Source organism: Pantherophis guttatus, chromosome 18, assembly GCF_059756535.1.
Source record: "Pantherophis guttatus breed Tessera chromosome 18, ASM5975653v1, whole genome shotgun sequence".
NCBI lineage: Eukaryota > Metazoa > Chordata > Lepidosauria > Squamata > Colubridae > Pantherophis > Pantherophis guttatus.
The window spans coordinates 443300-466441 of record NC_142080.1 but is presented as its reverse complement, the minus strand read 5'-3'; the positions used below and the strand labels follow the sequence as shown (position 1 = coordinate 466441).

The 23142-nt window shown below is 57.1% G+C and overlaps 2 protein-coding genes across 4 annotated transcripts in view; one reads left to right on the top strand and one right to left on the bottom strand.

The window, feature by feature from the left end:
* Window positions 1-7164, top strand: part of PEAR1 (platelet endothelial aggregation receptor 1) — a 17224-nt gene extending 10060 nt beyond the window's left edge. Inside the window, exons 10-22 of one of the 2 annotated variants that reach the window (XM_034425027.3) lie at window positions 36-210; window positions 289-409; window positions 813-976; window positions 1729-1831; window positions 2021-2167; window positions 2455-2583; window positions 2803-2931; window positions 3540-3755; window positions 3918-4024; window positions 4389-4482; window positions 5028-5090; window positions 5348-5572; window positions 6415-7164. In XM_034425027.3, coding sequence (XP_034280918.3) covers window positions 36-210; window positions 289-409; window positions 813-976; window positions 1729-1831; window positions 2021-2167; window positions 2455-2583; window positions 2803-2931; window positions 3540-3755; window positions 3918-4024; window positions 4389-4482; window positions 5028-5090; window positions 5348-5572; window positions 6415-6563 — 1822 coding nt within the window. In that variant the 3' untranslated portion in view covers window positions 6564-7164. The remainder of the gene's footprint in view (window positions 1-35; window positions 211-288; window positions 410-812; window positions 977-1728; window positions 1832-2020; window positions 2168-2454; window positions 2584-2802; window positions 2932-3539; window positions 3756-3917; window positions 4025-4388; window positions 4483-5027; window positions 5091-5347; window positions 5573-6414) is intronic. The other variant, XM_034425028.3, reaches the window with a different exon arrangement.
* INSRR (insulin receptor related receptor) lies at window positions 5832-23142 on the bottom strand. 2 transcript variants are annotated; one of them, XM_087880658.1, is made up of 22 exons: window positions 22920-23142; window positions 18430-18990; window positions 16429-16738; window positions 15759-15901; window positions 15454-15598; window positions 14893-15107; window positions 14460-14586; window positions 14079-14317; window positions 13370-13537; window positions 13098-13287; window positions 12956-13000; window positions 12524-12825; window positions 12159-12295; window positions 11891-12056; window positions 10703-10811; window positions 10284-10354; window positions 9904-10133; window positions 9381-9491; window positions 8918-9077; window positions 8612-8741; window positions 8279-8413; window positions 7154-7837 (listed from the first exon to the last, which is right to left on the bottom strand). In XM_087880658.1, the coding sequence occupies exons 1-22, from the start codon at window positions 23029-23031 to the stop codon at window positions 7501-7503; spliced, it is 4143 nt and encodes a 1380-aa protein (XP_087736784.1). In that variant the 5' UTR covers window positions 23032-23142; the 3' UTR covers window positions 7154-7500. The 2 variants fall into 2 exon arrangements, with proteins under 2 accessions (XP_087736783.1, XP_087736784.1); XM_087880657.1 differs by lacking the exon at window positions 22920-23142 and having other exon boundaries at window positions 5832-7837; window positions 8612-8789; window positions 18430-19035.

The following is a 23142-nucleotide window of genomic DNA, read 5'->3' as shown; positions in this document are numbered from 1 at the left end:
CTGGACGGGCATCGTTTCTCGGCTTGTCCCCACAGCTGTCATCCCATCTCTGGAGAATGCGCCTGCAAGGCAGGATGGGCCGGCCTGTACTGCAACGAGACGTGTCCCCATGGATCCCATGGCCTCAGATGTCAGGATCCCTGCCTATGCCTGAACGGGGGCACTTGTGATGGCGAGACGGGGCACTGCAGCTGCCCACCAGGCTATACAGTGAGTGCCTCTTGGAGTCTGGAGGGGGGCATTTTCTGGGGCTCAGCAGGATCACCTGACTACTTTTACCTTGGGCAGGACAAGCATTGTTCCAGCCCCTGCCTGGATGACACTTTTGGGGTGAACTGCTCTCAGGAGTGCAGCTGCCATAACGCCTTGGGCTGTTCTCTTGTGGATGGGACCTGTTTCTGCAAGGAAGGTAGGATATGACTGGGATGGGTAAGACCTTGGGAAGTGGGCAAAGTGATGCTACCTGGGGAACAGACAGATAAAAGATGGTTGAGACCGCAGCTGCATAATGGGCAGGGAAAGAGGCTCAGAAGGGAACCTCTTCTTGGGAGAATTGTACTTTCAGATTGGCAAGATTCTCTTATTGGAGCTTTACAATAAGGTTGAATTAGCTCACCTGGCTGTGTCCCTCTGTGGTTTACCTGGGAAGATGGGCCATCCATGAGCTGCTGGGATGGGAGATACCTTCCTTTCTGAGTTCCAACTGCTTGTGCAAGAGGAGGAGTGTGCAAAGAATCTAGAACTCACACCAGTCGCTGCACACGAGGCCTCCTGTGAATCTCTCCCCCTCTGTCTCTTCTCCTCCCCTCCAGGCTGGCAGGGAGTAGACTGTTCTGCCCCCTGCTCTTCAGGCACCTGGGGGGGCGGTTGCAACCAAACCTGCCTCTGTGCCAACGGAGCAACCTGTGATCCCATCGACGGAGGATGCACCTGCGTAGCTGGGTGGCAAGGCAGCCAGTGCACACAGCCATGCCCGGTAAGAGGGCAAAGAGCTTGGATGCCAGCCCATCTGGGTCTTGGGCCTATAGTCCTCGAAGGGTCTGTCTCTGGGTTGCCCCCAAGGGCAGCGTTCCTAGAGAAGACGTGCCTGGTGGTGGCTGTGACCAGGTCTTGAGTGGGGAAGTCAGAATAGAACATCTGAGTTGGAAGGGACCTTCGAGGTCTTCTAGTCCAAGCCCCTGTCTAGTCACGCAGAAGACCCCAGAACGCCGATAGCAATCAGTCCACCAGTAGTCATCTTTTAGGTTCCTTTTTATTTTTCTCTTCACTTTAAATTCCCAAGTGCCAATTAGCCACTTATTTCTCGCTGGGACCTCTTTTAAGTTTTCAAATTTTTTCTTCTTACCTGTTGAGTTGGCCAATCACTCACCCGATAACATGGGCTCCTGCACAAATCTTAGTCCGGTTGCCCCGGTTTAGAGCGGTCGTTTGAATGGCCAGTACCCCTGCCGCCAGATCAAAGAGCTGCCTCCAACCCTTTGAAGAACTTGCCTGTTCCTCTTGGTCTTCCGAGGCGCCTCTCTTTCTCCCCCATCCCTCCAAGATGGTTCTGGTCCGAAGACCCCCCGACAGCGGTTTGTCTGGCTGGATTTTCGTGAAGCTCGTCGGAGCTCACTATTTTCCAGCCAGTATCTTCGCGACGCTTCTGGTTCCTCTGCCCACCAGTAGTAATCAGGGGGCTGCCAGCCAGCCACTGCTCTCCCTTCTCTCACCCTTGTTCCTGCCCAGGGCTGGTTCTACGGCCTGGGATGTGGTCGGAAGTGTTCCTGTGAAAATGCTGCTGGCTGTGACCCCGTCTCCGGACGATGCCGCTGCCTGCCTGGATGGAAAGGTCAGGAGGGGTCTGGGTGGGTGGGCTAAGGCAGACCTGGGGGGCTGCAATCCCATCTGTTGAAGGATGGGCAGACAGAGCTGGCACAGTCCGTTCAGATCCTTCTTTTCCGAGCCCAGAAGCCTCTGCAGCCCCATTGATGTGGGGGCCATGGAGACAACTGCCCTGGGACCCTCTCCTTCTCCCCAGGACCCCGTTGCAGCCAGCTGTGTGCAGAGGGCCTGTGGGGGGAGCAGTGCCGCCAGCTGTGTTCCTGCAAGAATGGGGCCAGCTGTTCCCCCAAGGATGGCATCTGTGAGTGCGCCCCAGGCTTCCGGGGGCCCAACTGCCAGCGGCGTAAGTGAACTTCTCTGGGGCAGCAGAATCACCTCCCCCCTCTGGAGACCCCAGGCCTCCATTTTAACTGCTGTGGGGGGAGGGAGACAGGCAGAAGAAAAACAGCCCGTTTGCCAACTGCAGTACCCATCTCTCTGCCAAAACCCCTCTAACGTGCCAGTCTTGGCTGTTAAGGGCAAAACATGGAAATCTGGCTGGTCTCTCCCTTCTTCGAAGCCATGTCATCCCCACCCAAAGACTGACCACAATCCCCTTCCCCTCTTCGCCACCCCCTGCCCCAAATGCAGCCTGCCAACCGGGCCGTTATGGCAAGAAGTGCTCCGTGCCCTGCAAGTGTGCCAATCACTCCATCTGCCATCCCGTGGACGGCTCCTGCGACTGTCCGCCTGGCTGGATGGGCAGCAACTGCGCAAGACGTGAGTCAGATGGGCACAAAGCCAAGCTCAAGAAATCCAGCAACGCCCCTCTTCCGGGGTGTGGAGGAGGGGTCCTGGAATGGGGCTGTCTCCCACTGGACCCCCTGGCCAGGACTGGGCCATTCGGGCCTCCTCTGGGGGTGTCCCCACCTTACTCCCCGAGTGCCATTTTCTCGGTTGGTGCAATCCATGAATGCAAGGCATCCAATATTTTTGCAGGCTGCACTTCCGGCTTCTTTGGCAATAATTGCACTTCCCGGTGCCAGTGCCAGCACGGGGGCCTCTGTGACCCAGGCACAGGGTCCTGCTCATGCCCCTCAGGCTACACCGGTGCCCACTGTGAGACCAGTAAGTGTGACATCCTGTTCTCTCTTCTCCAGACTCCTCTTGGGGGCCCTGGGCACAGGAACGAACAAAGGGAAAATAACCAAGAATTGGGTTTTCTTCTTTCTTTCTTTCTTTCTTTCTTTCTTTCTTTCTTTCTTTCTTTCTTTCTTTTTCTTTCTTTCTTTCTTTTTTCTTCTTTATTTCTTTCTTTCTCTTTCTTTCTTTCTTTTTTCTTTTCTTTTTTCTTTCTTTCTGTCCTGTCTCTTCCTGGAGATGTGATTGACAAGGAGTCTCCAGCCTCAAAGAGAAGAGGAGGTTGTGCCAGGGGGTGTGCCAGGGGCCCCTCTGCAGCAGAAATTAAATTCTGGGAGCTTTGACCATCCAGAGCAGGGGTCCCCAAACTTGGCAGCTTTAAGACTTGTGGACTTCAACTCCCAGAATTCAGCCGGCCAGCACCCACTGAGGAATTTTGAGAGTTGAAGTCCACAAGTCTTAAAAGTTGCCAAGTTTGGAGACGCCTGATCCAGAAGGCACAGATGTGGCAGGATGGTCTCTGGACAGGCGGGGCTGACCCTGGCTCCTGAATCTTGTGTCCGAATTGCCATGTTCCTCAATTAAATGATTCACAGGCCGCCCCGATCACCCCCTCACCATGGTTCCCGCTTCGCCAGCCGCCAACCCCTCCTTGGGGGCCGTGATTGGCATCATCATCCTGGCCGCTTTGCTGGCAGCCGTGCTGGTCCTTTTCTTTTGCTACCGGCGGTGTCAGAAGGAGAAGGAGAAGCGACATGTCTCCGTGGCCTACACCACAGGCAGGACGGACAGTTCGGAGTATGTCGTCCCTGGTGAGCTGGGCACAGGAGGAGGGTCGGGACTAAGTTAAAAGAGGAGAGGGACAGCGCCCCTTGGAGGGGCGACTGCAGTGCGCCATGAGTGCCCGACACGAGTGCGAATCACGGGGCCTTTCCAAGAATGCTAATTCAAGCCAACGGCTCTTGTCTTTCCAGATGTGCCCCCCAATTACACCCATTATTATTCGAACCCCAGTTACCACACCCTCTCGCCCTGCTCCCCCAGCTTCACCATCCCAAGCAGCTCCGATCAGCCTGGCAAGGTGAGGCTCCCCTGTTCCAGCCCCAACCCCCAATGACCCTTTTTCTCCCCTTGAGAAAAGACCCGGGGTCCCTCCATGGCCATAAAGAGGCAGGGGTGGACTGTGGACAACATCCAAGGGGCACCCATACCAGAGCTGCTCCTTTCAGATTATCCTGTAATCTGCACTAAGTATTCAAAACTTCAAGCTTTTTCCTTCTGCTGATGTTCCTCAGTTTATAACTGGATGTCCTGATTTTCTTGGAATTAGTGGCCCCCTTTCCCCCCTCCCCTCTTTCAATGGGGCTGTTCTGCCTCATTCAGAGGCTTCTCCTGCTACCCTTCCTCTCCCAACTTTTACACCCAATGTTTTCTCCAATCCGCAGAGTCTGGAGCGGGACTGCTCAGGGCTGCATGGGGCCGACTGCAACGCCACTCTGCCCAGCGACTGGAAGCACCGCCGGGGGAGTCCTGCCCACGGTGAGTGCCAGCAGGTCCTCCTTTGAAGGGGGGCAGGGAGAGGAAAGCGCCACACTGGCTTGCCCCCTTAAGCATCCCACCTCCTCATCCATAATCCTTGGCCCAAATAGCTCCTCCTCTGCAGCCCCAGAAGCAGGGGTTAAATCCAGCAGGTTCTGGAGAACCGGTAGCGGAAATTTTGAGCAGTTTGGAGAACTGGCAAATACCACCTCTGGCTGGCCCCACAGTGGGGAGGGAATGGGGATTTTGCAATATCCTTCCCCTGCCATGCCCACCAAGCCACGCCCACAGAACCGGTAGTAAAAAAAAATTGGATTTCACCACATGGCAGAATCGTGCGGATTCTGAGCAGCTCCCGCTTCCTGGCAGACACAAATACCCCCTCCAAAGAGATCCGGAGCCATCTCTTATAAAGATTTGAGAAAATGGGAAAAGACCCCAAATCCCACAAAAAGAGAGTTGTTTGGAGAAGCTGAGCTCCTGCTCCTTGTGCACCCCACCCACCCCTTAAACCCCACTTAATTGGCCCACCGCCTCTTCCGCAGTGGGAGGCTACCTGGACCGGAGCTGCAGCTACACAGATGGCCTTGGAAAATATCGCTGCCAAGGTAACGGGTCAAGAAGGGGGACTGGGCAGAGAGCAGCTGCTGGGTGGTTCACGTACTGCAGCTGGTGGCGTGTGATGGTCCTGCTTTGCTGGAGAACGGGAGGTTGCTTGGAAGCCTACTTGGTCCACCGAAACAAGCCAGGATGTCCTCCAGCATTGCCCCCTGTTCCCACAATCCCAGGGAAGTTGGGCTGAGCCTTCAGTTGGCTGTGCTTGCAGGACACAGCAAATGCCAGGGCTGCCCTCTTCCCTCCCTAGTGCACGCCAAGGAAGCGCCCTGGTGTCGCAGCGACAGCTCCCTCTGCAGCGAGAACCCCTACGCCACCATCAAGGACTGTCCCAGCCCTGCGGGGAAGGGGCCAGAGGGCAGCTACATGGAGATGAAATCCCCACCCTCCTCCAAGCGGGAGAAGTCCTATGCGGAGATCAGCCTCTTCGAGGAGCCCTCCTGCAGCTCTGAGGCCAAGGAAGAGGAAGGCACAGGTGAGGGGCGGGGGATAAAGCAGGGGTGAAATCCAGCAGGTTCTGGAGAACTGGTAGCAGAAATTTTGGGCCGTTTGGAGAACCAGCAAATGCCACCTCCGGCTGGCCCCAGGAGTGGGGAGGGAATGGGGATTTTGCAGTATCCTTCCCCTGCCACGCCCACAGAACCAGTAGTCAAAACAATTGAATTTCACCACTGGAATAAAGGCTGGGTGCCACCCGAGTGGCAGCGTTTGCACCTAGAAGCAAAGCCTCCCTCTGGAGGGTCAAGTTTCATTTATTGCCTGGCGTCTTTCCAAAAGAGAAACCCACTCAGTGCCCCCAACACCCTAAGGTTACAATACAAGATCCTCACTAATGGTGATCAGCTTAAAATAATCGTAACAATCGTGATAAAACTGTCCGTCTTTGTTAAAGAAACTTTGGCGGATGAGACGGGAGGTGAAGTCCGCAGGTGGTGGATGGTTTTTGAAGGGGAAAATCTTTCTTGGGGGTTTCAGAGGCAAGAGGGGGCTTTTCATGGAGGCAAAGCAACTTTTGGGGGTCAAAAGAAGCCGGCGTCCAGTTGGCAGCCAGGATTCCTTTCTTTTTTCAAAAAAATGGGGAGGGGGAGAATGTGGTAGCCCTGCAGAGTTGTAGATTTCCTTCCCTGACCCCTTTGGGTCAGGGAAGAGAAGCTCTTCTGCACCCAGGACCCTTCCTCAATACCAGGATGGGTCAGTGTGGATGATGGGTTAGAGATAGCCGTGTGGAGTCAGGAAGGGCCTGACGGTAGCAGGACGGCTGATTTGTAGCTTCATCTTCCCTCATCCTCTGTTTCCCCTCTCCTCTCCCCCTTTTAGCCACAGCAGAAGGCATCCTGCAGGCGACTCCAGCCATGCCCCCCAACCACTACGATTCCCCCAAAAATAGCCACATCCCCAGCCACTATGATGTGCCCCCGGTCCGGCACTACCCACCGTCTCCTCCACTCCGAAGACAAGCCCGGTGAGGCTTCTGCCTGCTCGCCACTGCCTCTCCCAAATGATCCACCTGGGAAGGACTGAGAGCCAGGATGACCGGTGCATTCTGGCCAAGATTAACAATGGAAAGTGGGGGGGGGGGAAGAGAGCCTCTATGAAGAGAGCCAGCGGATGAGACCTGGCCAGACTTTGGGTGTTGGGGAGCTTTGAAGAGAGGGGGGAGCAAGCCTTTGGCCTGGATTCTGCAGCCCTGTTCTCCCCCTCCCCCCTGTGCCCAGAGGAAGCCTTTGTCCCTCCAGGAAAAGCTATGAGTGGCCAGGTGGGGCATCACAGGAAGACAAACCCCCCTCCCTGCAGGTGAGAGACCTGCAGCTTCCTTCCGGCCAAGGAGAACGGCTGCATTGGGAACTTTCCTCCGAGGTCCACCGGCCTCTCGGACTCCCCACCATTTGCATTCAGTAAAGGGGACCCAGAGGTTTGACTGGGCTGTCTCCCCTGGCACCCCTCAGCATGGGGGCAGAGCTAAGCCAGGAGGGGTCCCTGTCACTTGGCTGGCCAAAGAGAGCATTTGGAGGAGGGCTCCTGCTGTCTGGGGTCCTTTCAACAGCTTAATAAAAACTTTTGGGTGTTTGTCCTTCTCCGCCTCACTTCTGAAAACTGCCCCCCTCCCCAACCTGGCGGCCTGGCGAGTGAAGGAGAGAGTGAGCCCATCTGGCTGCTGGTCCTGAGATACGTTGCCCACATCCAGGCCGATGGATTTCATGCCCAGATGCCAATCAGCCTCTGCCCACCCCAACCCCGGCTTTGTCTTTCAAAAAAAGAGTGATAAAGTAGTTCATCTTAAAAGTCTCCCTGTGCCCCTGGCATTTGAGGGGTGCTTTGCCACTGGGCCAGCAACCTAGGACACAGGCCCCACTCCCGACCGAGAGGGGGTCCGACCCCCCTCATTGCCAAGCTGGTCCAGCCTCAGAGGCGTGGCTTCCTGCTGGGAGGGCAACAGTCATTGGGCTGGCCAGGGCCGAAGAGGGGCTGGGGGCTGCTGCCCCGGGGGACCAGGGCTGGGGCTGCTGGCTTGGGCTCTTCCTCCTCCTCCTCCTCCTCCTCCTCCTCCTCCTCCTCCAGCAGCTTGTCTGTCTCAAGGTCCAGAGCGCCCCCAGAGCTGCTGTGCTTGTTCTTCAGGCTGCAGAAGAAGGCGTGAGCACGGAAGCTGGAGCTCATGTCCTCTTGGATGCTCTCCAGAATCTGGACAAAAGACGGGCGCAGACGCGGGTTCTGCTGCCAGCACCAAGTCATCAGGTCGTGTCTGGGAGGGGAGAAGGAGAAAGCCAGGAGTAGGCAGGAAAGGGGGTGGGGGGTTTCCTGCCTTCTCACATATCTTCAGCCAGGGATGTGCAGTCTTGAAGGCCAAGTGGGTAGGAGCCGCACTCCAGAAAGGAGTAAGGGGGCAGCCCCATCCCTAAACTGGGCAGCCCGTGAGTATTGCTCCGCTAAGAAGCAGCTACCTGCTGCCCAGGTGAAGCTAAGTAGGTTTGGATCCAGGTGGGATTGGGAGGGGAGACCACCAGGGTTAGCTGGGAAGTCAGACAAACTTCCTGCAAGGCAAGGAAACGGATTCCATGTGCTCAGGGCGTTGGTGGGCTTAGCTCAAGGAGGCCGCCGTCTCTCTGAACGGTTCAGGGGGAGAGAGGGTGGGGAAAGGTTGCCCACAAGCCCACCCACAACCACACTTCTGGGAGTCACTCACAGCTTGTCGGGACAGTTCTCGGGCCTCTCCAAGACCCCGTTGTCCATCACAAAATGGAGCACCTGCTCGTTGGACATGCCCTGGTAGGGCTGCTCCGCCAGGGTGGCAATCTCCCACAGCACCACGCCAAAGGACCTGAAAGAGAGGGAGCTGAGAAGGGCCACCCTTGCCCAGCCCTGCCGAGGGTCTCCTTCCGAGACCTTCCTGCACAGCCAAGGGTGCCCTCTGCCCTTTGGGCTACAGATTGCCCTGGCAGCACTTAGACCCCCTGGGGAAAAAACCCTCCTGATGTTAAGCTACAATATCCGGCCGCTTCTGCTCACAGGGGCTCACCAGATGTCCGACTGAGTATTGAAGATCCCGTCCTTCAGGGCTTGTGGGGACATCCACCGGACCGGCAGCAGCCCTTTCCCCCCCTTCCGGTAATAGTCCGTCTCGTAGATGTCCCTGGTCATCCCAAAGTCTTTGGAAAGGAAGACACCATTGAGAGGACGACCAAACACGAGCCAAGCTTGAGGAGCAGAGGCGGAGAGAAGAGGCTGGCACGGATCAAAGCTTCTCCAAGCGATGTCCAAGCCACCCCAGGCTGCCGTGGGGAGCCCCTCTCCCTCCCCCGAACCTGCCCCGCCTCAGCCCCACCTCCAATCTTCACGGTGAAGTCCTCGGACACCATGCAGTTGCGGGCCGCAAGGTCTCGGTGGACAAACTTTTTGGCGTTGAGGTAGGCCATGCCATCGGCAATCTCTCCGGCCATCTGGATCATGTCCTTCAGTGACGGGGGAGGCAGGCCCGGGTTATTCTAGAAGAAGAGGCGGCCAAGGTGGTCAGAACAGGGAACTGAAATGGTGCAGGGATGGTTGGGGAGCATCCAGAGCATAACAAAGTCTAATTTGTTGCTGTGGGAAAGTCACGGCTGATGGAAGCCAGACTCCAAAAGGAAGTGTGGCCGGGAAGATCAGGTTTCCATCGCCTGGAACCGCTTTGAAGTCGTTGCCAGCCTTTAGGAGTCTCTTGCTTTGCTCCAGAGCGTCTCCACGGGGATTCAGCCCAGGCCACCTTGCCTGCAACCTGAGCCTTACAGGGTGGTGGTGGGGGAACCCACCTCGGCTTCTGGGCGGAGGGAGCGCAGGTAGCTTTTCAAATCTCCCCTCGTCATCAGCTCCATGATGACCACTGCCGGCTGGCCTTGGGACACCACTCCGAGGAGGCGAACCTGGAGGCCCCAAGACAAAAGATGCACATCCAGCGTTGGAGAGAGGGTTCAGGGGCCCTACCAAGCTCGGCCCTGGCCGGTCCCACACCAGACCCATCTGGGTCCTGGAAAAGCTGTTGGGCTTGGCCCTGCTGAGGCCAGGACAGAGGAGTCACCAGGAAATGCCTGGTTTGGGAAGCGGGAGCTGCTTCCTGGAAAAGGCAGCCGTGTCCCCCCTTTCCATAAGTGCAGGAGGCCAAGTCCAGAGTCAATGAGTTTGCCCCACGTGCTGGCATGGGCAGAAAACGGGATGGGGTTTTTTTTCAGACACCCATGCAGACCTCACCAACACTTTTTGGGGGGTTCCTCCTGGCTCTTTTTCCTGGCAGGAAAGAGCTGCCCCCCCCATTTGCTCTCGGCGTCTGCCCCTTACCACGTGGTGGCAGCGAAAGGCTTTCATGACAGAGGCCTCGTTCAGGAACTCGATGCGTTCCCGCATGGATGCCAGCTCGTTGACGGTCTTCAGCGCCACCTGGGTCTCCTCGCCCTCCTGCTCCAGATCCTTGGCGATCCCCTCGTAGACCATCCCGAAGGATCCCTGGCCCAGCTCTCGCAGGATGGTGATCCGTTCCCGGGGCACCTCCCATTCATCGGGAACGTACACTAAGGAAGGGGGTAAGGCAGGAGATGCTTGCCAAACACCCCCCAGAGGTGTCCTCAAATAGCCCCCAGCCATCCTGCTAGTTGGCCTTCCCTCCCTCCTTCCCTCCCTCCCTCCTTCCCAGCTGGCATGGAAGCCGCCTGGGCACTCACTGTTGGAGGCACTGAAGTATTCGGGGTTGACCGAGGCATACAGCGTGCCGCTGGGGTACCCTTCAGCCCTCCTGCAAGGCGAGGATCAAGGGGGAAAGATCAGGGCTCGGGGAGGGGGACATCTGGATTGTTTTCAGGTGTTCCTGCATGGAGGCTGCCTGGCAGCCATTTGGACAAGGCAGACCTCGCTCAGCAGAGGAGGTGATCAGAAGAAGCAACAACCCACTGGCACGGCTGTCCCAATATTGCACATTTTCAGGGGTCCAACCCTCCTTTTGCACTTGGCAACACCCTCCCCTCCCTTTCGAGAAAGCAACGTGCCTCTCGGACTTGGCAGCCAAGAAAACCACCCCTGGTTTTAATGGTGAGCCCTAAACTCAGTCAAGGGGCTCCCCGAAGCTCAGTCGGGTAAGCCATACCTCTTCTTATTGTACAAGAAGACGAAGACGGCCAGGCAGGTGATGCCGAGCATCAGGACCACCGGGGTGAGTGTCAGGAACACGTAGAAATTCCCAGGTTCCTCTTCCTCTGCTTGGAAGGGGGGGGGTTGTGGGGTTTGTCAAGGGAGAGAAATGCAATTATCGCACCCCAAAGAGAACCACAAATGAAGACAGCCAGTGAGAACATGGAGCTTCTGCCGAGAGAAGATTGCTGGAGATCTCCCCCCCCTCCCCGAGTGGTTTTCTTCTCCTCCTCCTCCTCCTCCTCCCCCCCCCTTGTCTAATCACCTGTTTGGGCAATATTTTCTTCCTCCCCCTTCACTTGGCCAAATAAACCTTTTGCCCGGTAGTTACTTTTCTCCCTCTGTTTGACAACAGGCTTCCAGCTGCTTGCCAGGCGAGTTTGAAGGAAGAGGCCGTAACGCTTTAAGGGCCAGACCTTGGTCTGTTGCAAAAGTTGGGGAAATAAACTTAAGGGGAAGACTCCCCACCCTTCCCAGGGGGCGTCTCTTGAGGGGATACTTAAAAGCGGTGGAACAATTAGGTGAGCTTAAACCTTTTTTCACTAAGTTCTATTACGTTTATAAATGGCTGGCAATTATCTTCTAAAGTAAAAATACTACAGAATTTAATCCTAACATTCCCTTTCTCTTATATATATTCCTAATCCCTCTCCCTCTCCTTCTATCTACCTATATCATCTATCCATCTATTATTTATGTTTTCCAAGCGTGGTTAATTTCCTCTGTGGCTGAAGCGACAGAACCTGGCTGCACTTTGCACAGTCCGTCTCCTTCTTAACTGCTCCCATTTGTCCCGTTTGCTGATGCGCCAGGACCTTATTCTGTCCAGTTTCCAGATGTCTGGACTACGATTCCCAGCATTCTCAGCAATGGCCAATCTGGCCAGGGAATTCTGGGACCTGGAGCCCACCAGGCAGGCTGCTCTGGGGCCCTGTTCTCACAAGCGAAGAGACAGATTGAAGGAATGAATATCGTAGCATCTTTTCACTGCAGGGGTTGGTAAAATAAGACCCCTGCCAACACTCGGGGGGGCTGCTGCGTTCACGAGACCCCGGAGCACGAGGGATCCCCCGCCCCTTTATCAGCACCGCATCTTCCAGGAAGAAGAGTGCCTTGAGAAAAGCCAGTCGGCTCGGACACCCACCTCCCCCGAGGATGTAGAAGGACATCAGGCTGGTCCAGGAGCCGTTTCCTGCCAGGGAGGTGGCCCGGACCCTGGCGGAGTAATTGCCAGGCTGGAGGAGGGCGAGGTGGTAGCCCCCGTAGCGGGCATAGCGATGGCGGGACACGCAGAGCACCGAGATGACTTTCTGCAAGGAAGCAGAGCTGAGGGGTGGCCAGAAGAGCCGTTCATGGGCAGCGATGCCAAGAAGCCGCCTGGGCCTCCGCCTGCCCCGAGACCCCATCCTCACCTCGCTCTCCCGGCTGTACTTGATCTCGTACTTGAGAATGAGGCCGTTGGGGTTCTTCGGCTCCTGCCAGCGGAGGAGGACGCTGTTCTTGCTGGCCGGCTCCCAGGTCAAGTTCCCAGGGATGTTGTCGGCTTGAGCTGGCCAGGAGAAGGGCAAAAGCCGTTGGGCAAAATTAGGAAGACGGAGGGACTAGCAACTCAGTCTTTCCAGCCAAAGGAAGGGGGCGACTAAGAGATATAATCTGAATTGACCAGAGGTGGATTATAATTTCCTGGATTATCTCAGGAAAACCGGACAGCTTTTACTCAGCAAATTTACTAATTGGTAACTTTTAGGAAGAAAAGGGTAACCCTCTTTTGGCTCACCTTCCGGCATCGTCCGAGCAAAGACAAAGGCGGCGGCACTGCACCCCATGGTCTGAGCCGCGTGGTTGCAGGCGTGAATGTCGATCCGGTACTCGGTGAAGTGGCGCAGGTTGGAGATGACTGTCCGATCCCGAACGACTTTATCCTCAAAGAGGCGGAAGTCCTTCTCCGTCTTAGAGTCCAGCTCAGCCTGGTGAGCCACGGCTGTGTCGCTGGGGCTCCCCAGGGCAGGCCAGGAGGCATTGGCGTAGGCCTGGCTCCCCACGGTCACGGAAAAGGTGTCTCTGCGCCTCTTGGGGGTCCTGTCGCAGCCAGGTCAGAAGGGTGAGGGGGCAGCCCCACTACTTCAACCCAAAGCAAACCTCAGGGAGCATTTCAATAGGAGCCCCAGAAAAGCAGACTCCCTTCCCGTGAAGACTGTCAGAAGCTCACCGGTAAGAAGAGATCTTGTTGATGGAGGTGACTTTCCAAGGGGGTCTGGAGAAAGAATGGGACAGAGTGGGACAAGCGGTTCCCGGCCCCCCCTTCTTAGTCCCCCCCTCCAGCAGGGCCTCCACCATCCAGGGTGACCCACCTGGGCAGGATGATGGAATTATGGAGGAAGTTCTCAAACTTCTTCTGGAAAGACACGGTTTCCACGTTGGGCTGGCTCTGCCCGACGGGGCTGTGGCAGGGGCAGCACTGCTGGTCGGCAGTGTCCTCGCGCTCCTCGCTGTCGCTGGTGTCGAAGCGGGTGTCTGCGCTGCTGGTGGGCAGACGGAGCCCTGGGCAGACAAGCGGAGACGGTCAGGCCGTGAGCGGGAGGCCAGAGGGGCTCCGAGGGGCCGGAGGGGCACCAGTCCTCACCTTTGTGGCAATAGTCATTGGCAAAGAGCTCCGAGTCCTCGGCCAGCTGCTGCCACAGCACCAGATAGTAGCTGAGGTTGCCGTTGGGCTGGGAGGGCGGCTTCCACCGGACGATCAGGTGGGAGGAAGAGTTGGACATGGAGATGACGTCCCTGGGCACCGTGGGCACTGCGGTTTGGAGACCAGGGAGAAGATGGCATGGGAGGATGGTCCTCAACTTACAACAGTTCATTCAACAACCATACAGTTACAACGGCACTGGAAAAAAAGGACTTAGTGCCCTTTTTCCACACTTGTGACTGCTGTGGCATTCCCTTGGTCACATGATCAAACTTCAGATGCTTGGCAACCGGCTCATATTTATGACGGTCGCAGTGTCCCATGGTCACGTGATCCCCTTTTGCGACCTTCTGATAAGCAAAGTCAATGGGGAAGCTGGATTCACTTAACAACCATGTGACTCACTTAAGAACTGCAGTGGTTCACTTAAGAACTGTCGCAAGAAATGTCGTGAAGTGGGGCAAACCTCACCTAACAAATGTCTCACTTAGCCACAGAGCTCCATTGCGGCCATAAGTCGAGGACTACCTGCATTGCTAACGCGCTTGTCTTTCCAGCTGCCAGAGAAGGCGGCCTGCTGATGGGGTGGAGAATTGAAGGAGAGGACTCTCCTCAGGGGTGGGGAGACATGGTGCTCCTGGCCCCTCACCTGCAGGCAGGGTGCGGACGTAGACCACCTCGCTCTGGGCCCCGAAGTTGCGCCTCTCCTCGGCGGTGGTGAGGCTGATGGCCCGCACGGCAATGGCGTACTGCGTCCACGGCTTCAGATTCTGCAGAGTGACGCCCGGCTCCTGGTCGTGGCTGAGGGGAAGCTCCACGTCCACCAGGTTCCAGCTGTTGGCCCCACAGGTGTCCTGCCCGACATACTCGCTCACGTCCTGGACGGGGCTGTGGGAGGACGCCAGGCTCAGGTGCGGCCACGGAGCCCTGCCCAGGGCAACTTCAGTTGGGGTGGGGGTTGCAAGACCCCAGACCTCGCCCCCTCCCATGGGGAGGATTCCTTGGGGGGGGGACTCTCCCCAGCACCTACGATTCCTTGTAGTAGACAATGAAGCTGAGGAGGTCCGGGGACTCGGGAGACTGGTAGCGCTCCCACTTGAGCACAATACGGTCCGACTCGGTGGTGTTGGACACAAAGCGGAGCATTTGGGTCTTGCCTGAAAGGGGGAAGAAGGCGCTCAGGGGGGCCCTCGGAAAGGACAAGGAGGGGGCGTGAGAGGGGCTGCGGGGGAAGAGGGAGTTTGGAAAGAGCAAAGCCAGGCTTTTCTCTACACCGAAGCAGCAGGGAGATTTCGCCATCGCCCGGAAGAAAATGGATTAAAAAATATTGGTTTTGCTGCAAGAAATGAGTAACCGAGATGGTGAGTTGACTGGCTGCAGAAAAGCGGCCTTGATCTGAGGGTGGAGCCGTTAAGTATAAGGCCGGGGCGCGTCCTCTCCTCACCCTTTCCCCACCAACTCACAAGAGGCTTGATCCCCGTTCGTCCGGGGGTTGATCTCCGCCTTGTTCTGCCTGCCCTTGGTCCCCGTGACCTCCTCCATCCGAAAGATCTCCGAGAGACACAGCTTGGGGTTAAAGGCAAAATACACCTTCCCCACCGGGATGGACAGGCGGTGCTGGCTCCAGTCCCACAACTGCTGCAAGTTCTGGTTGTCCAGCACGTACAGGGTGTAGTTCCTGAGGGCAGAGCCAGGGGTGAAATCTACTTACCTTCCTGACCGGATCAGAAGTGCAGGCACTGCTCTTGCGCACCAGCAAAGCGGTCCGAATTGGGAGAGCCAAGGGTGGAGGTGGGATCAGGGCCCCAGCTTGCAGGATCAGGCCCTTAGACCCACTGCCCACCCCTCCAGGTTCCCCAGCCAAGCCTGGCCCTCCTGGCTGGCCCTCCACGGAGTACAGGAGGCCAGCGACTGTTCCCACACCAGGCAAGCCCCTAGCAGCGAAGGCTAGTAAGCAGGAGCCCAGCCCCCTCCCCTTCCTCCGTCCAGCAGGCGGGTTTCTGGCTCCTTTGGCTCCCGCTCACCCGTCCACCATGGAGTCTCCCCGGATCAGTTTGAGGTTCCTGAAGAAACTCAGGGAGATGAGAGCGAAGGAGTGCCGGATCTTCAGGAACCCCGTGATGGTCTCAATCAGGCCGAGGCTGCTTTGCAAAGTGGAGGCCAGATTTTCTGCCCAGGTGCAAGAGGAGGAGACAGACAGCTGTCAGCCAGGCTGGATGGTACAGCTGAGCAGGATGTAGCCACACATGGGTGTGGGTGGGAGGGAGGGACCCTGGTGCGAATTGACGCCTCCTGCACGAGGCGCAGGAAGCAAAAGGAAGCCACTCACCGCCCCGGCGGATGTTCACAATCAGGTTCCCTTCGATAAGGGTGCAGCCGGCCAGGTCCCGGGCCGCCCGGGTGGAGTCAATGGTTTTGGTGCCCACTTTGCACTCCTTGGGGCACAGGCCCTGGCACTCATGGCAGATGAGGCTGAAAGGAGGAGGGAAGGGAAGGAAGAGGGGCTGAAGATCACCCACCGTTATTCCCCCGGGCACAAAATCTTCCCAAGCGATGCGCAGACAGACTGTGGGGACCAAGAGGCCTTTCCATCCACTCCCCCCCCCCCAAATGGCAGCCGGGACGGGTGGGCCCTTGTCTCTCGTGGCAACACAGGCCTTGAAAACTCTCTGCTAATCTCCCCTCCCCCCACCGCATCCGTGGGATCAACTGGGGACTTCTGGGGTTTGAGGAGCCCTTTGAAGCGAAGGTGGCCAGACTCGCTGTGTGCGGAAGTCAAGCCACTTTAACGATGCCGGTGATGAGGGAGAAATTAGTTTAATGGGTTTTTAAAGATTGCAGCCGCTCTGCCAGCAGTTATTAAGTGCTCACACTTGTGCTAATGAGGGAAGAGACTTCCCGCTTCAGACGTCAAATTCAGCCTCTACAAACATGTAGGAAGCCGCGGCCGGCAGAAGAGCCAAGCCAGAGGGGGAACTGGCACCCGGACGGCTCCTCACCTGCTCTCGTTCTTCTGGAAGCCCGGGGGACACTCGGCCACGCACTGCCTCTGGTGGATGACAAACCTGGAGGAGTCCCGGAGGTTTTCGGAGACCTTGCGCAGGCTGCCGCAGTGCTCCGCCGTCACGCAGCGCCACTGCTCGTACTCGTAGGTGAGGTCCGGGCAGGAGCTGAGGCAGCGCCCGTTGAAGTAGAAGTGGCGGCAGGCCACGCAGGCCTGGGGGTCCCCGGGACGGCTGCAGCCCCCCAGGCATTCCGGGTGGCAGCATTCGTCCTTGCTTGTACAAGCGGCGCCTTTGCACGGACACACTGAAGGGCGGGAGAGAGGGGAGGGGCGGCTTTGGCAAGGATTTGGCCGGGACACTTGTCATCGTCCCCCCTTAAAAAAACCGGGCTGCTGATGCTGATGCTCTGCTGATCTCCAGTTGCCTCCGAAAGGTTCCTCCGGGGAAAAGGGGAAAATACTTTGGCCCTCAGTGCCCCTATGAAGACTTTGGATCTGAAACTCTCCTTCCCAGCCCAAACCCACAGATTTACACCCCATCTTTGGGGGTGGGGGGATTCCATGAACTGGCTCTCCACCTCACTAACAATTTCAGCCCCATCCAAACCTTGAAAGTAGCTTCTGTTGTTGGTCTCTTGCCTGGCTTGGCCTAGTAAGGATTTGTGTCAAAATGTATATCCTTTTTTATTTACAAAACACAATTTTTTTTTATTTGGCATAACCGAGCTGTGCGCTTCCCAGCCAGTCTCCCTCGTTGATTTGGTCGTTTTCAGGTTTTAAGACTGGCTGTTTAGGCAACAAGAAGGCAGCCGATGTTCCCTGGTTGCCAAACAACTAACCTTATCCCTGCATTGCTCAGGCTTGGAGGCCAAGAATCAGGAAAGCAGGTAGCAAATCTGCAGGGTTTGGGGTCTCAGCTGGAGGGAGGAGGAATCGGGGCCTTGAGCTACTGGGCCCCTCTTATGCGGCCCCCTCGACACTCGGCTCTTGGCAGAAGGAAGTGGCCATTAATCAAACGGATCTATACCTGAGATCGACTGAACCCCAAACCAGAAACAAGGAGAGGGAGAAACCCCACAAGCTCTGGAATCTGAGCTCCCCCTTGCTTTCAAAGGTCAGAGTTCTAAGTCCAGAGCAAAACATTTCAGCAGCAAAGAAACTTCTAAAACAATCTTCAACCCAGAACTGGTCACTGTAAAAAAGTTTCTTCAACCTTGGAGATGGTGCATCCCTGTCCTTTTAGGGGGGCTGCGGGGGGGAGGGGGGTGTTGGTTTTCTGCTTCTTCTGGGGCCTCTTCCTGGGGTCTGCTCCACAGCTGGGATGCCCTGCAGTGCAGTCCCCCATTGGGGCTGATGCGACCAGTGAGATCAGTGCCCGCTGCCTGTGCCAAAGGCCACCTGCGTTGGGTCTGGTTCCTTATGGGGGGGCTGGCAATTCTGCCCCTTCAGCCATTGGTCAGCCTTCCAAAGACAAACTCGTGGGCTCCTCGCCCCCCACCGACAGAGATGCGCCCAGGCGGGCAAGCAGCCAATTGCCCCCCACCCCTTTTGCAGGAGACGTGGCCGTCTGTTTGCATTAGCAGCCCTGCTGTTTACAGAAAACGGGCTCCGGGGAGACTTCGCGGCCCTTTACGAGGGTTTCACAACAGAGAGAGAGAGGGGGAGGGGGGGAGAGAGCGAGACCCAGAGAGAAAGGCGGCGGGGGGAGGGTGAGTGCGAGAGACGCAGCCGCTTTCGAGGAGAAGGATCGGGCTGCGCGCCTCGCCCTTCTCTTTTGCGCGGCGGGCTCGCACCTGGCGGGAATGGGGAGTGCACGCGCCCCCCCCCCCTTTTCTCCCTCGGCTGAGAACTTGAAGCAACTCTTTGGGACGGGAGAACTGACCCCAGCGCCCCCTTCGCCCGCCCACTGTGCACGTGTATAATAAGCGCGTGGCGCCTTCCCACGACCCGTGACGGCCCTGGTCCTTCCACCCGGCAGCCCGCGTGGGGGACGCACCTTTCTGGCAGTTGCTGGACGTCCAGCAGCGGTACTCCAAGGCTCCGGCCAGGCCGGCGGGGGTCTGCACGCAGGGCTCCTCCCCGCCCAGGATGCCCGGGCAGACGTCAGCGCACTCCTCGGCCGGCTTGTTGTGCAGGATGATGTTGTGCTCGAGCGCCGGCGGCGGCTGCAGAAGCGCCCAGTCGATGGTGGAGATGTGGCAGAGCTCCTGGTTGCGCTCGATCCTGACCGAGCCGTTGAGCACGTTGGTCAGGCTGCGCAGGCCGATGTCGCGCAGGTGCGGCATCTCGAAGATGACCAGGGCGTAGCTGAAGAAGAGGCTGGCCCCGCGGATGACGGCCAGGCGTGGGAAGAGGTCGCGCAGGCTCTCCAGCCCGTAGACGCGGAAGAGCAGCAGGTACTCGGTGATGAGCACCAGGCGCGGGAAGGCCAGCGAGCGGAAGTCCTCGCTGGCGGCCGTGAACATCAGCAGGATCTGCAGGCTGCCCTCGATGACCGAGCAGTTCTCCAGGCGGCGCAGCTGCGCGGGATCCACGCGGATGTCCATGCTCTCGCAGACTGCGGGGCCAAGCGGAAAGTTAGGGAACCCGCAGTCCAGGGCCGTCCAGCCCCTTTCCTACCCTCTCCCCGCTCCTTGGGCAAAAATGCAGGCCAGAGATTGGGTCGGGGATGGCCCTGCGTGGCTTAGGATGAGGAGCAATGAAATGCCCCCCCCAAGAAAAAAGCTCCCAAAGGAACCGGCCCCACTCTGACTTCCTCGGATAAGGGAGTGAGTGCCTTTGGGCATGTGCAGAGTGCACCAGCCCTCCAGAGAGATGTGTTGGAGCAGGAGTCTCCAACCTTGGCAAGGTTAAGACTTGGGGACTTCCAACTCCCAAAGTTCCTCAGCTGGCTCTGGAGTTGAAGGCCCCAAGTCTTAACGCTGCCAAGGTTGGAGACCCCCGTGTTAGAGGGCTGGTGTGTCCCTGCAGGTGCTCCCTTGCAGCCAAGCGGGGGTGTCTTGCCCACCCTGGTCTGTGCCAACTGCCTCACGAGGGGCCTCTTGTCCTTGACCTCATGTCCCCAACGTCATCTGGGAGGGCGCCTGGTGAGCAGGGCTGCCATCTGGCCCCTGCCTTGGAGCTGAGCACCCCCCCACACACCTGATTTGGCATTTGCACAGGAGCCCCAGGCCCCCTGCCCATGCCTGCTGCTGCAGTGCCAGCCCTAGCATCCTGCGTGGCACCGTCTGGCGGTACAGCTGGCCCAGCAGCTCCTTTCTGGCAGCTGGATTCCAGCACCGGAGGGGGGGGGTCTTTAGACGTCTTCAAAGGCAACTTAGAGGGTCCACTTTATTAACAGCCCCCCCATCCCCTCCCAATCCCTCCCTCATCCATTTCTGCTTTTATCAAGTAGCCCTCACAATTGCTGGGGGGGGCATAAGAGCTCAAGCGGAAAGGAGCTGGTGCCCAACCAACATCCCCTCCACCCCCACTTCTGCCTGTGGACTCTTTGCCCCCCCCCCCTTCCTTGGGAAGAACCTTCTGCAGAGAGAGAGAAGGGCTGGGCTCAACTACTGTTTTTAAACAGGGGCTCTTCTCTCTTCCTGGCTTTGTGTTTGCTGAGGCTCTGAAGAGGAGGAAGAGGAAGGAGGAGGAGGAAGGAGAAAGAGGAAGGAGGGAGAAGAGGAGGAAGAGGAGGAAGGAAGAGGAAGGAGAAGGAGAAGGAAGGAGGAGGAAGGGGGAGAAAGAGGAGGAAGGAGGAAGAAGAGGAGGAGGAGGAAGGAAGAGGAAGGAGGAGGAGACGACCCCACAGGTGGTGGGATTAACAACATGGCAGCCAACTTCCTGGCATTGCCCGGCCCTCAGCCCACCTCCTTGGGGAGTCGTGCCCAAAAGGCATCCCTCCTTCTTTTTAAAGAAAATGGCAGAATTGGTGGTGGTACCTTCAAATCTCCCTCCGTGGAGCCCAGAGAGGAAGGCTGGCATGGGGGACCAGCCTGTCCTCTGCCCTGAAAGGAGGTGGAGCCAATGCATGACCCCATCCAGGAACCCAGCGGGTGGATCCTCACAGCAACCCAAACTCAGCATTAAGTTTAATGGGAACAGAGTTGGAAGGGACCGTGGAGGTCATTTTGCCCAACCCCCTGCTCACGCAGGAGACCTGCACTAGGGATTCGAACCACTGTTCTGATCGACAAGCTCAGTGTCTTAGCCACCGAGCCACCTCGTCATCCTTTGATGGACTCGGCCAAGCCTGTTCTTTGACCCAGAGATGCCTCTCTCTTCTGAGCCTGATGTGGAAAAACCTGAAGGGGGGCATTGATAGCTTTGCTTCCTTGCTGGAAAATACCCAGAAGAATCGATCAATATCTGCCATAGGGTGGAAACCGAGATGTAGAGGGAACCAGGACTGGATTTGGCCCAACCTTCCCCTTGGTCCTTTCAGTCCTGTGACTGGCTTCCGGGGTGGTCCTTTGCTTCTGCCCCCCTCTTTCTCTTTGGGGGCAGGAAAGAGGGACCCCCAAATGCTTTACTCCATTCCCTGCTTTTTAAAAAAAAAAAAACCCAGCTTTTCCTTTTAAAAACTGCAAGAAATTGGCAGGAAGTCTGAATTAGCAGATGCTGCTAATTAATGGCTTGTTAATTGATGAAATGCCTAGTTAGGTTGCCCATTGGCTTTGCTGAAAGGCACCCCTGCCAGTTTCAGAACCCGGGCGCACGTACCCCTTCCTGGCTGCCATCCTGATTCCAGCTAGGAGCCTCAATACAATTGAAGGGGTGGGGGGAGGGGGGAGCCAGTCCCTAGAGAAATGCTCCTGCCTTCTCTCCTACCTTGGGGGGTGGGGAGTGGGGAGTGGGAGAGGAGGACCTTCCCCCAGCCGGACTGCCTGAAGTGGCTTCCTGAGGACTGCTCTGTTTTGGCTCTGCTTGTTTGACAACACCTGAAAGTGTCTTTTGCGCCTATAAATCCCGCAAGAGGACAGAGAACAGGAAGGGCGTGTGTGTGTGTGTGTGTGTGTGTGTGTGTGTCCGGGATGGACTTGGGACCCTCACGGGTGGGAGGGGGTCTCCAGCTCTGGTCAGCACCTGCATCTCCAGAGGGATGGACTAAGGGACGAAAGGACACCCCCATTTCCTCTCCCTGCCTCCCCTCCATTTCAGAACTGCAACAGAAGTGGCTTGGAACCTGCTAAGCCATGTATCCCCCCCACCCCGATCACTCCGCACCCCTGAACCCCTTGCAGAGAGGGGGGCGGCTGCAGGTGGGCCAGGCCTTCTGTGTTGGGGCTCTGCCTTCTTTCATCCTGCAGACCCCTGTAGCAGAAAGGAGATTGCTGGCTCCTGCTCAACCTCCCCCCCCCACCCATTCAGAGGAGAGTTTCTCCACCCCCACCAGGACTAATTGCTTCTCCCTTGGTGGATTCCCCCCTGCAGAAACAGCCTTCGGCTGGCACCTGCTGAATGTCCAGCAGAAACGCTTCACCTGGGGGTGGGGGGAGCCGGTGCCAACGTGAGAGAAAAGCAGAACCGCTCTTCATTTGCAGAGTTTGGCCCTCCCCCCCCCTCTTCAGATGCCAACTGAGGGAGAGGAGGAATGAAGAAAGTAGAAAGGGGCGGAAGAAGGAAAAGGGAAAAAGAAGAGGAAAGGTGGTGGTGAAATAAAGGAGAGGAAATGGTAAAAGAGCAGCCCCGAACAATTGAAAGTGAAAATCAAAGGATAAGATCAATAATGAATGATCAATTATGGATAAGAGACTGTACATTAAAATAGGTTTATAAGATGTAAGTAAAATGTATTTGAGGGGTGGGGGAAAAAAAGAGGAAGGTATGGTGAAAAACGATGTATTTGTGAAATAATAAAAAAAAAAAGACGCCAACTGCAGACAATGGGCTAATCCAACTGTCTCTTCTGGCGACATCAGCAGAGGGACCCTCAGCTGCCTCCCATGAATCCTGTTCCAGAAAGAGACACTTTCAACATAGTTTTTTTAAGGTGGGTCCTCCCCCTACTTGGTAGAGGTAAACGGGGTGGGAGGGAGGCTGCTTTTCCTCCCTTAATTACAATCCCCAATTCTCTCAGGGGAACCCAAATGCCAGTTTCTCCAACAGGCCCTTTTCTTTCGGGAGCTGCCAAGAGCTGGGTTTCTCTCTCTCTCTCTCTCACACACACACACAATTTGAAGGGCTTCCCTCTTTCTGGAACCACTAGCCAAGCTCACACAAGATGCTAAACTCTGAATGCAGGGTTACTGAACCATCACGGGTAATTTTGGCTTGAGTTGCCTTCAAATCCCAGCATCCAGTGGATGGAGCCACCTGTTGATGCCCCCTGTAGGCTGACCCAACCCGGCTCCATTGAGCTCAGCTTTCCCCCCCCTCCCCAGCCACCCTACCCAGTGCCAAGGCGTGTGCCCTGGGCACCACAGATTTGGGGGGGGGGCAGCAGGGTCCTGTGCCTTTGTGCCTGGCCGGAGGCTGACCTCACTCAACCCAGAAGGGACTTACTTTCCGGAGAGGCTGGTGCAGGGCCGAGCCCCAGCAGGCAGAGGAAGAGCAGGGCCCCCCAGGCGGGCCAGAGGGGTGCACCAGGGACTCCCCTTCTCCCCTTCTTCTCCATGGTCCATAAACAGCCCAGCGCTGGCAGGAAAGCGAGTCGCACGTGGCAGGGCAGCCCACAGTGCTTCAGACGGGCGGGGGCCAGGCTGGCTTCTCAGCTGGCAGCAGCCGG

Excerpts from the sequence above, each read along its gene's own strand:
- INSRR (XM_087880658.1), bottom strand. The coding sequence starts at position 23,031 with ATGGAGAAGAAGGGGAGAAGGGGAGTCCCTGGTGCACCCCTCTGGCCC. Across the intron at positions 10,812-11,890 it reads CTTCTACATCCTCGGGGGAG|AGGAAGAGGAACCTGGGAAT; the intron begins GTGGGTGTCCGA and ends CCTTCCAAGCAG. Across the intron at positions 9,078-9,380 it reads CCCTCCGCCCAGAAGCCGAG|AATAACCCGGGCCTGCCTCC; the intron begins GTGGGTTCCCCC and ends CTCTTCTTCTAG.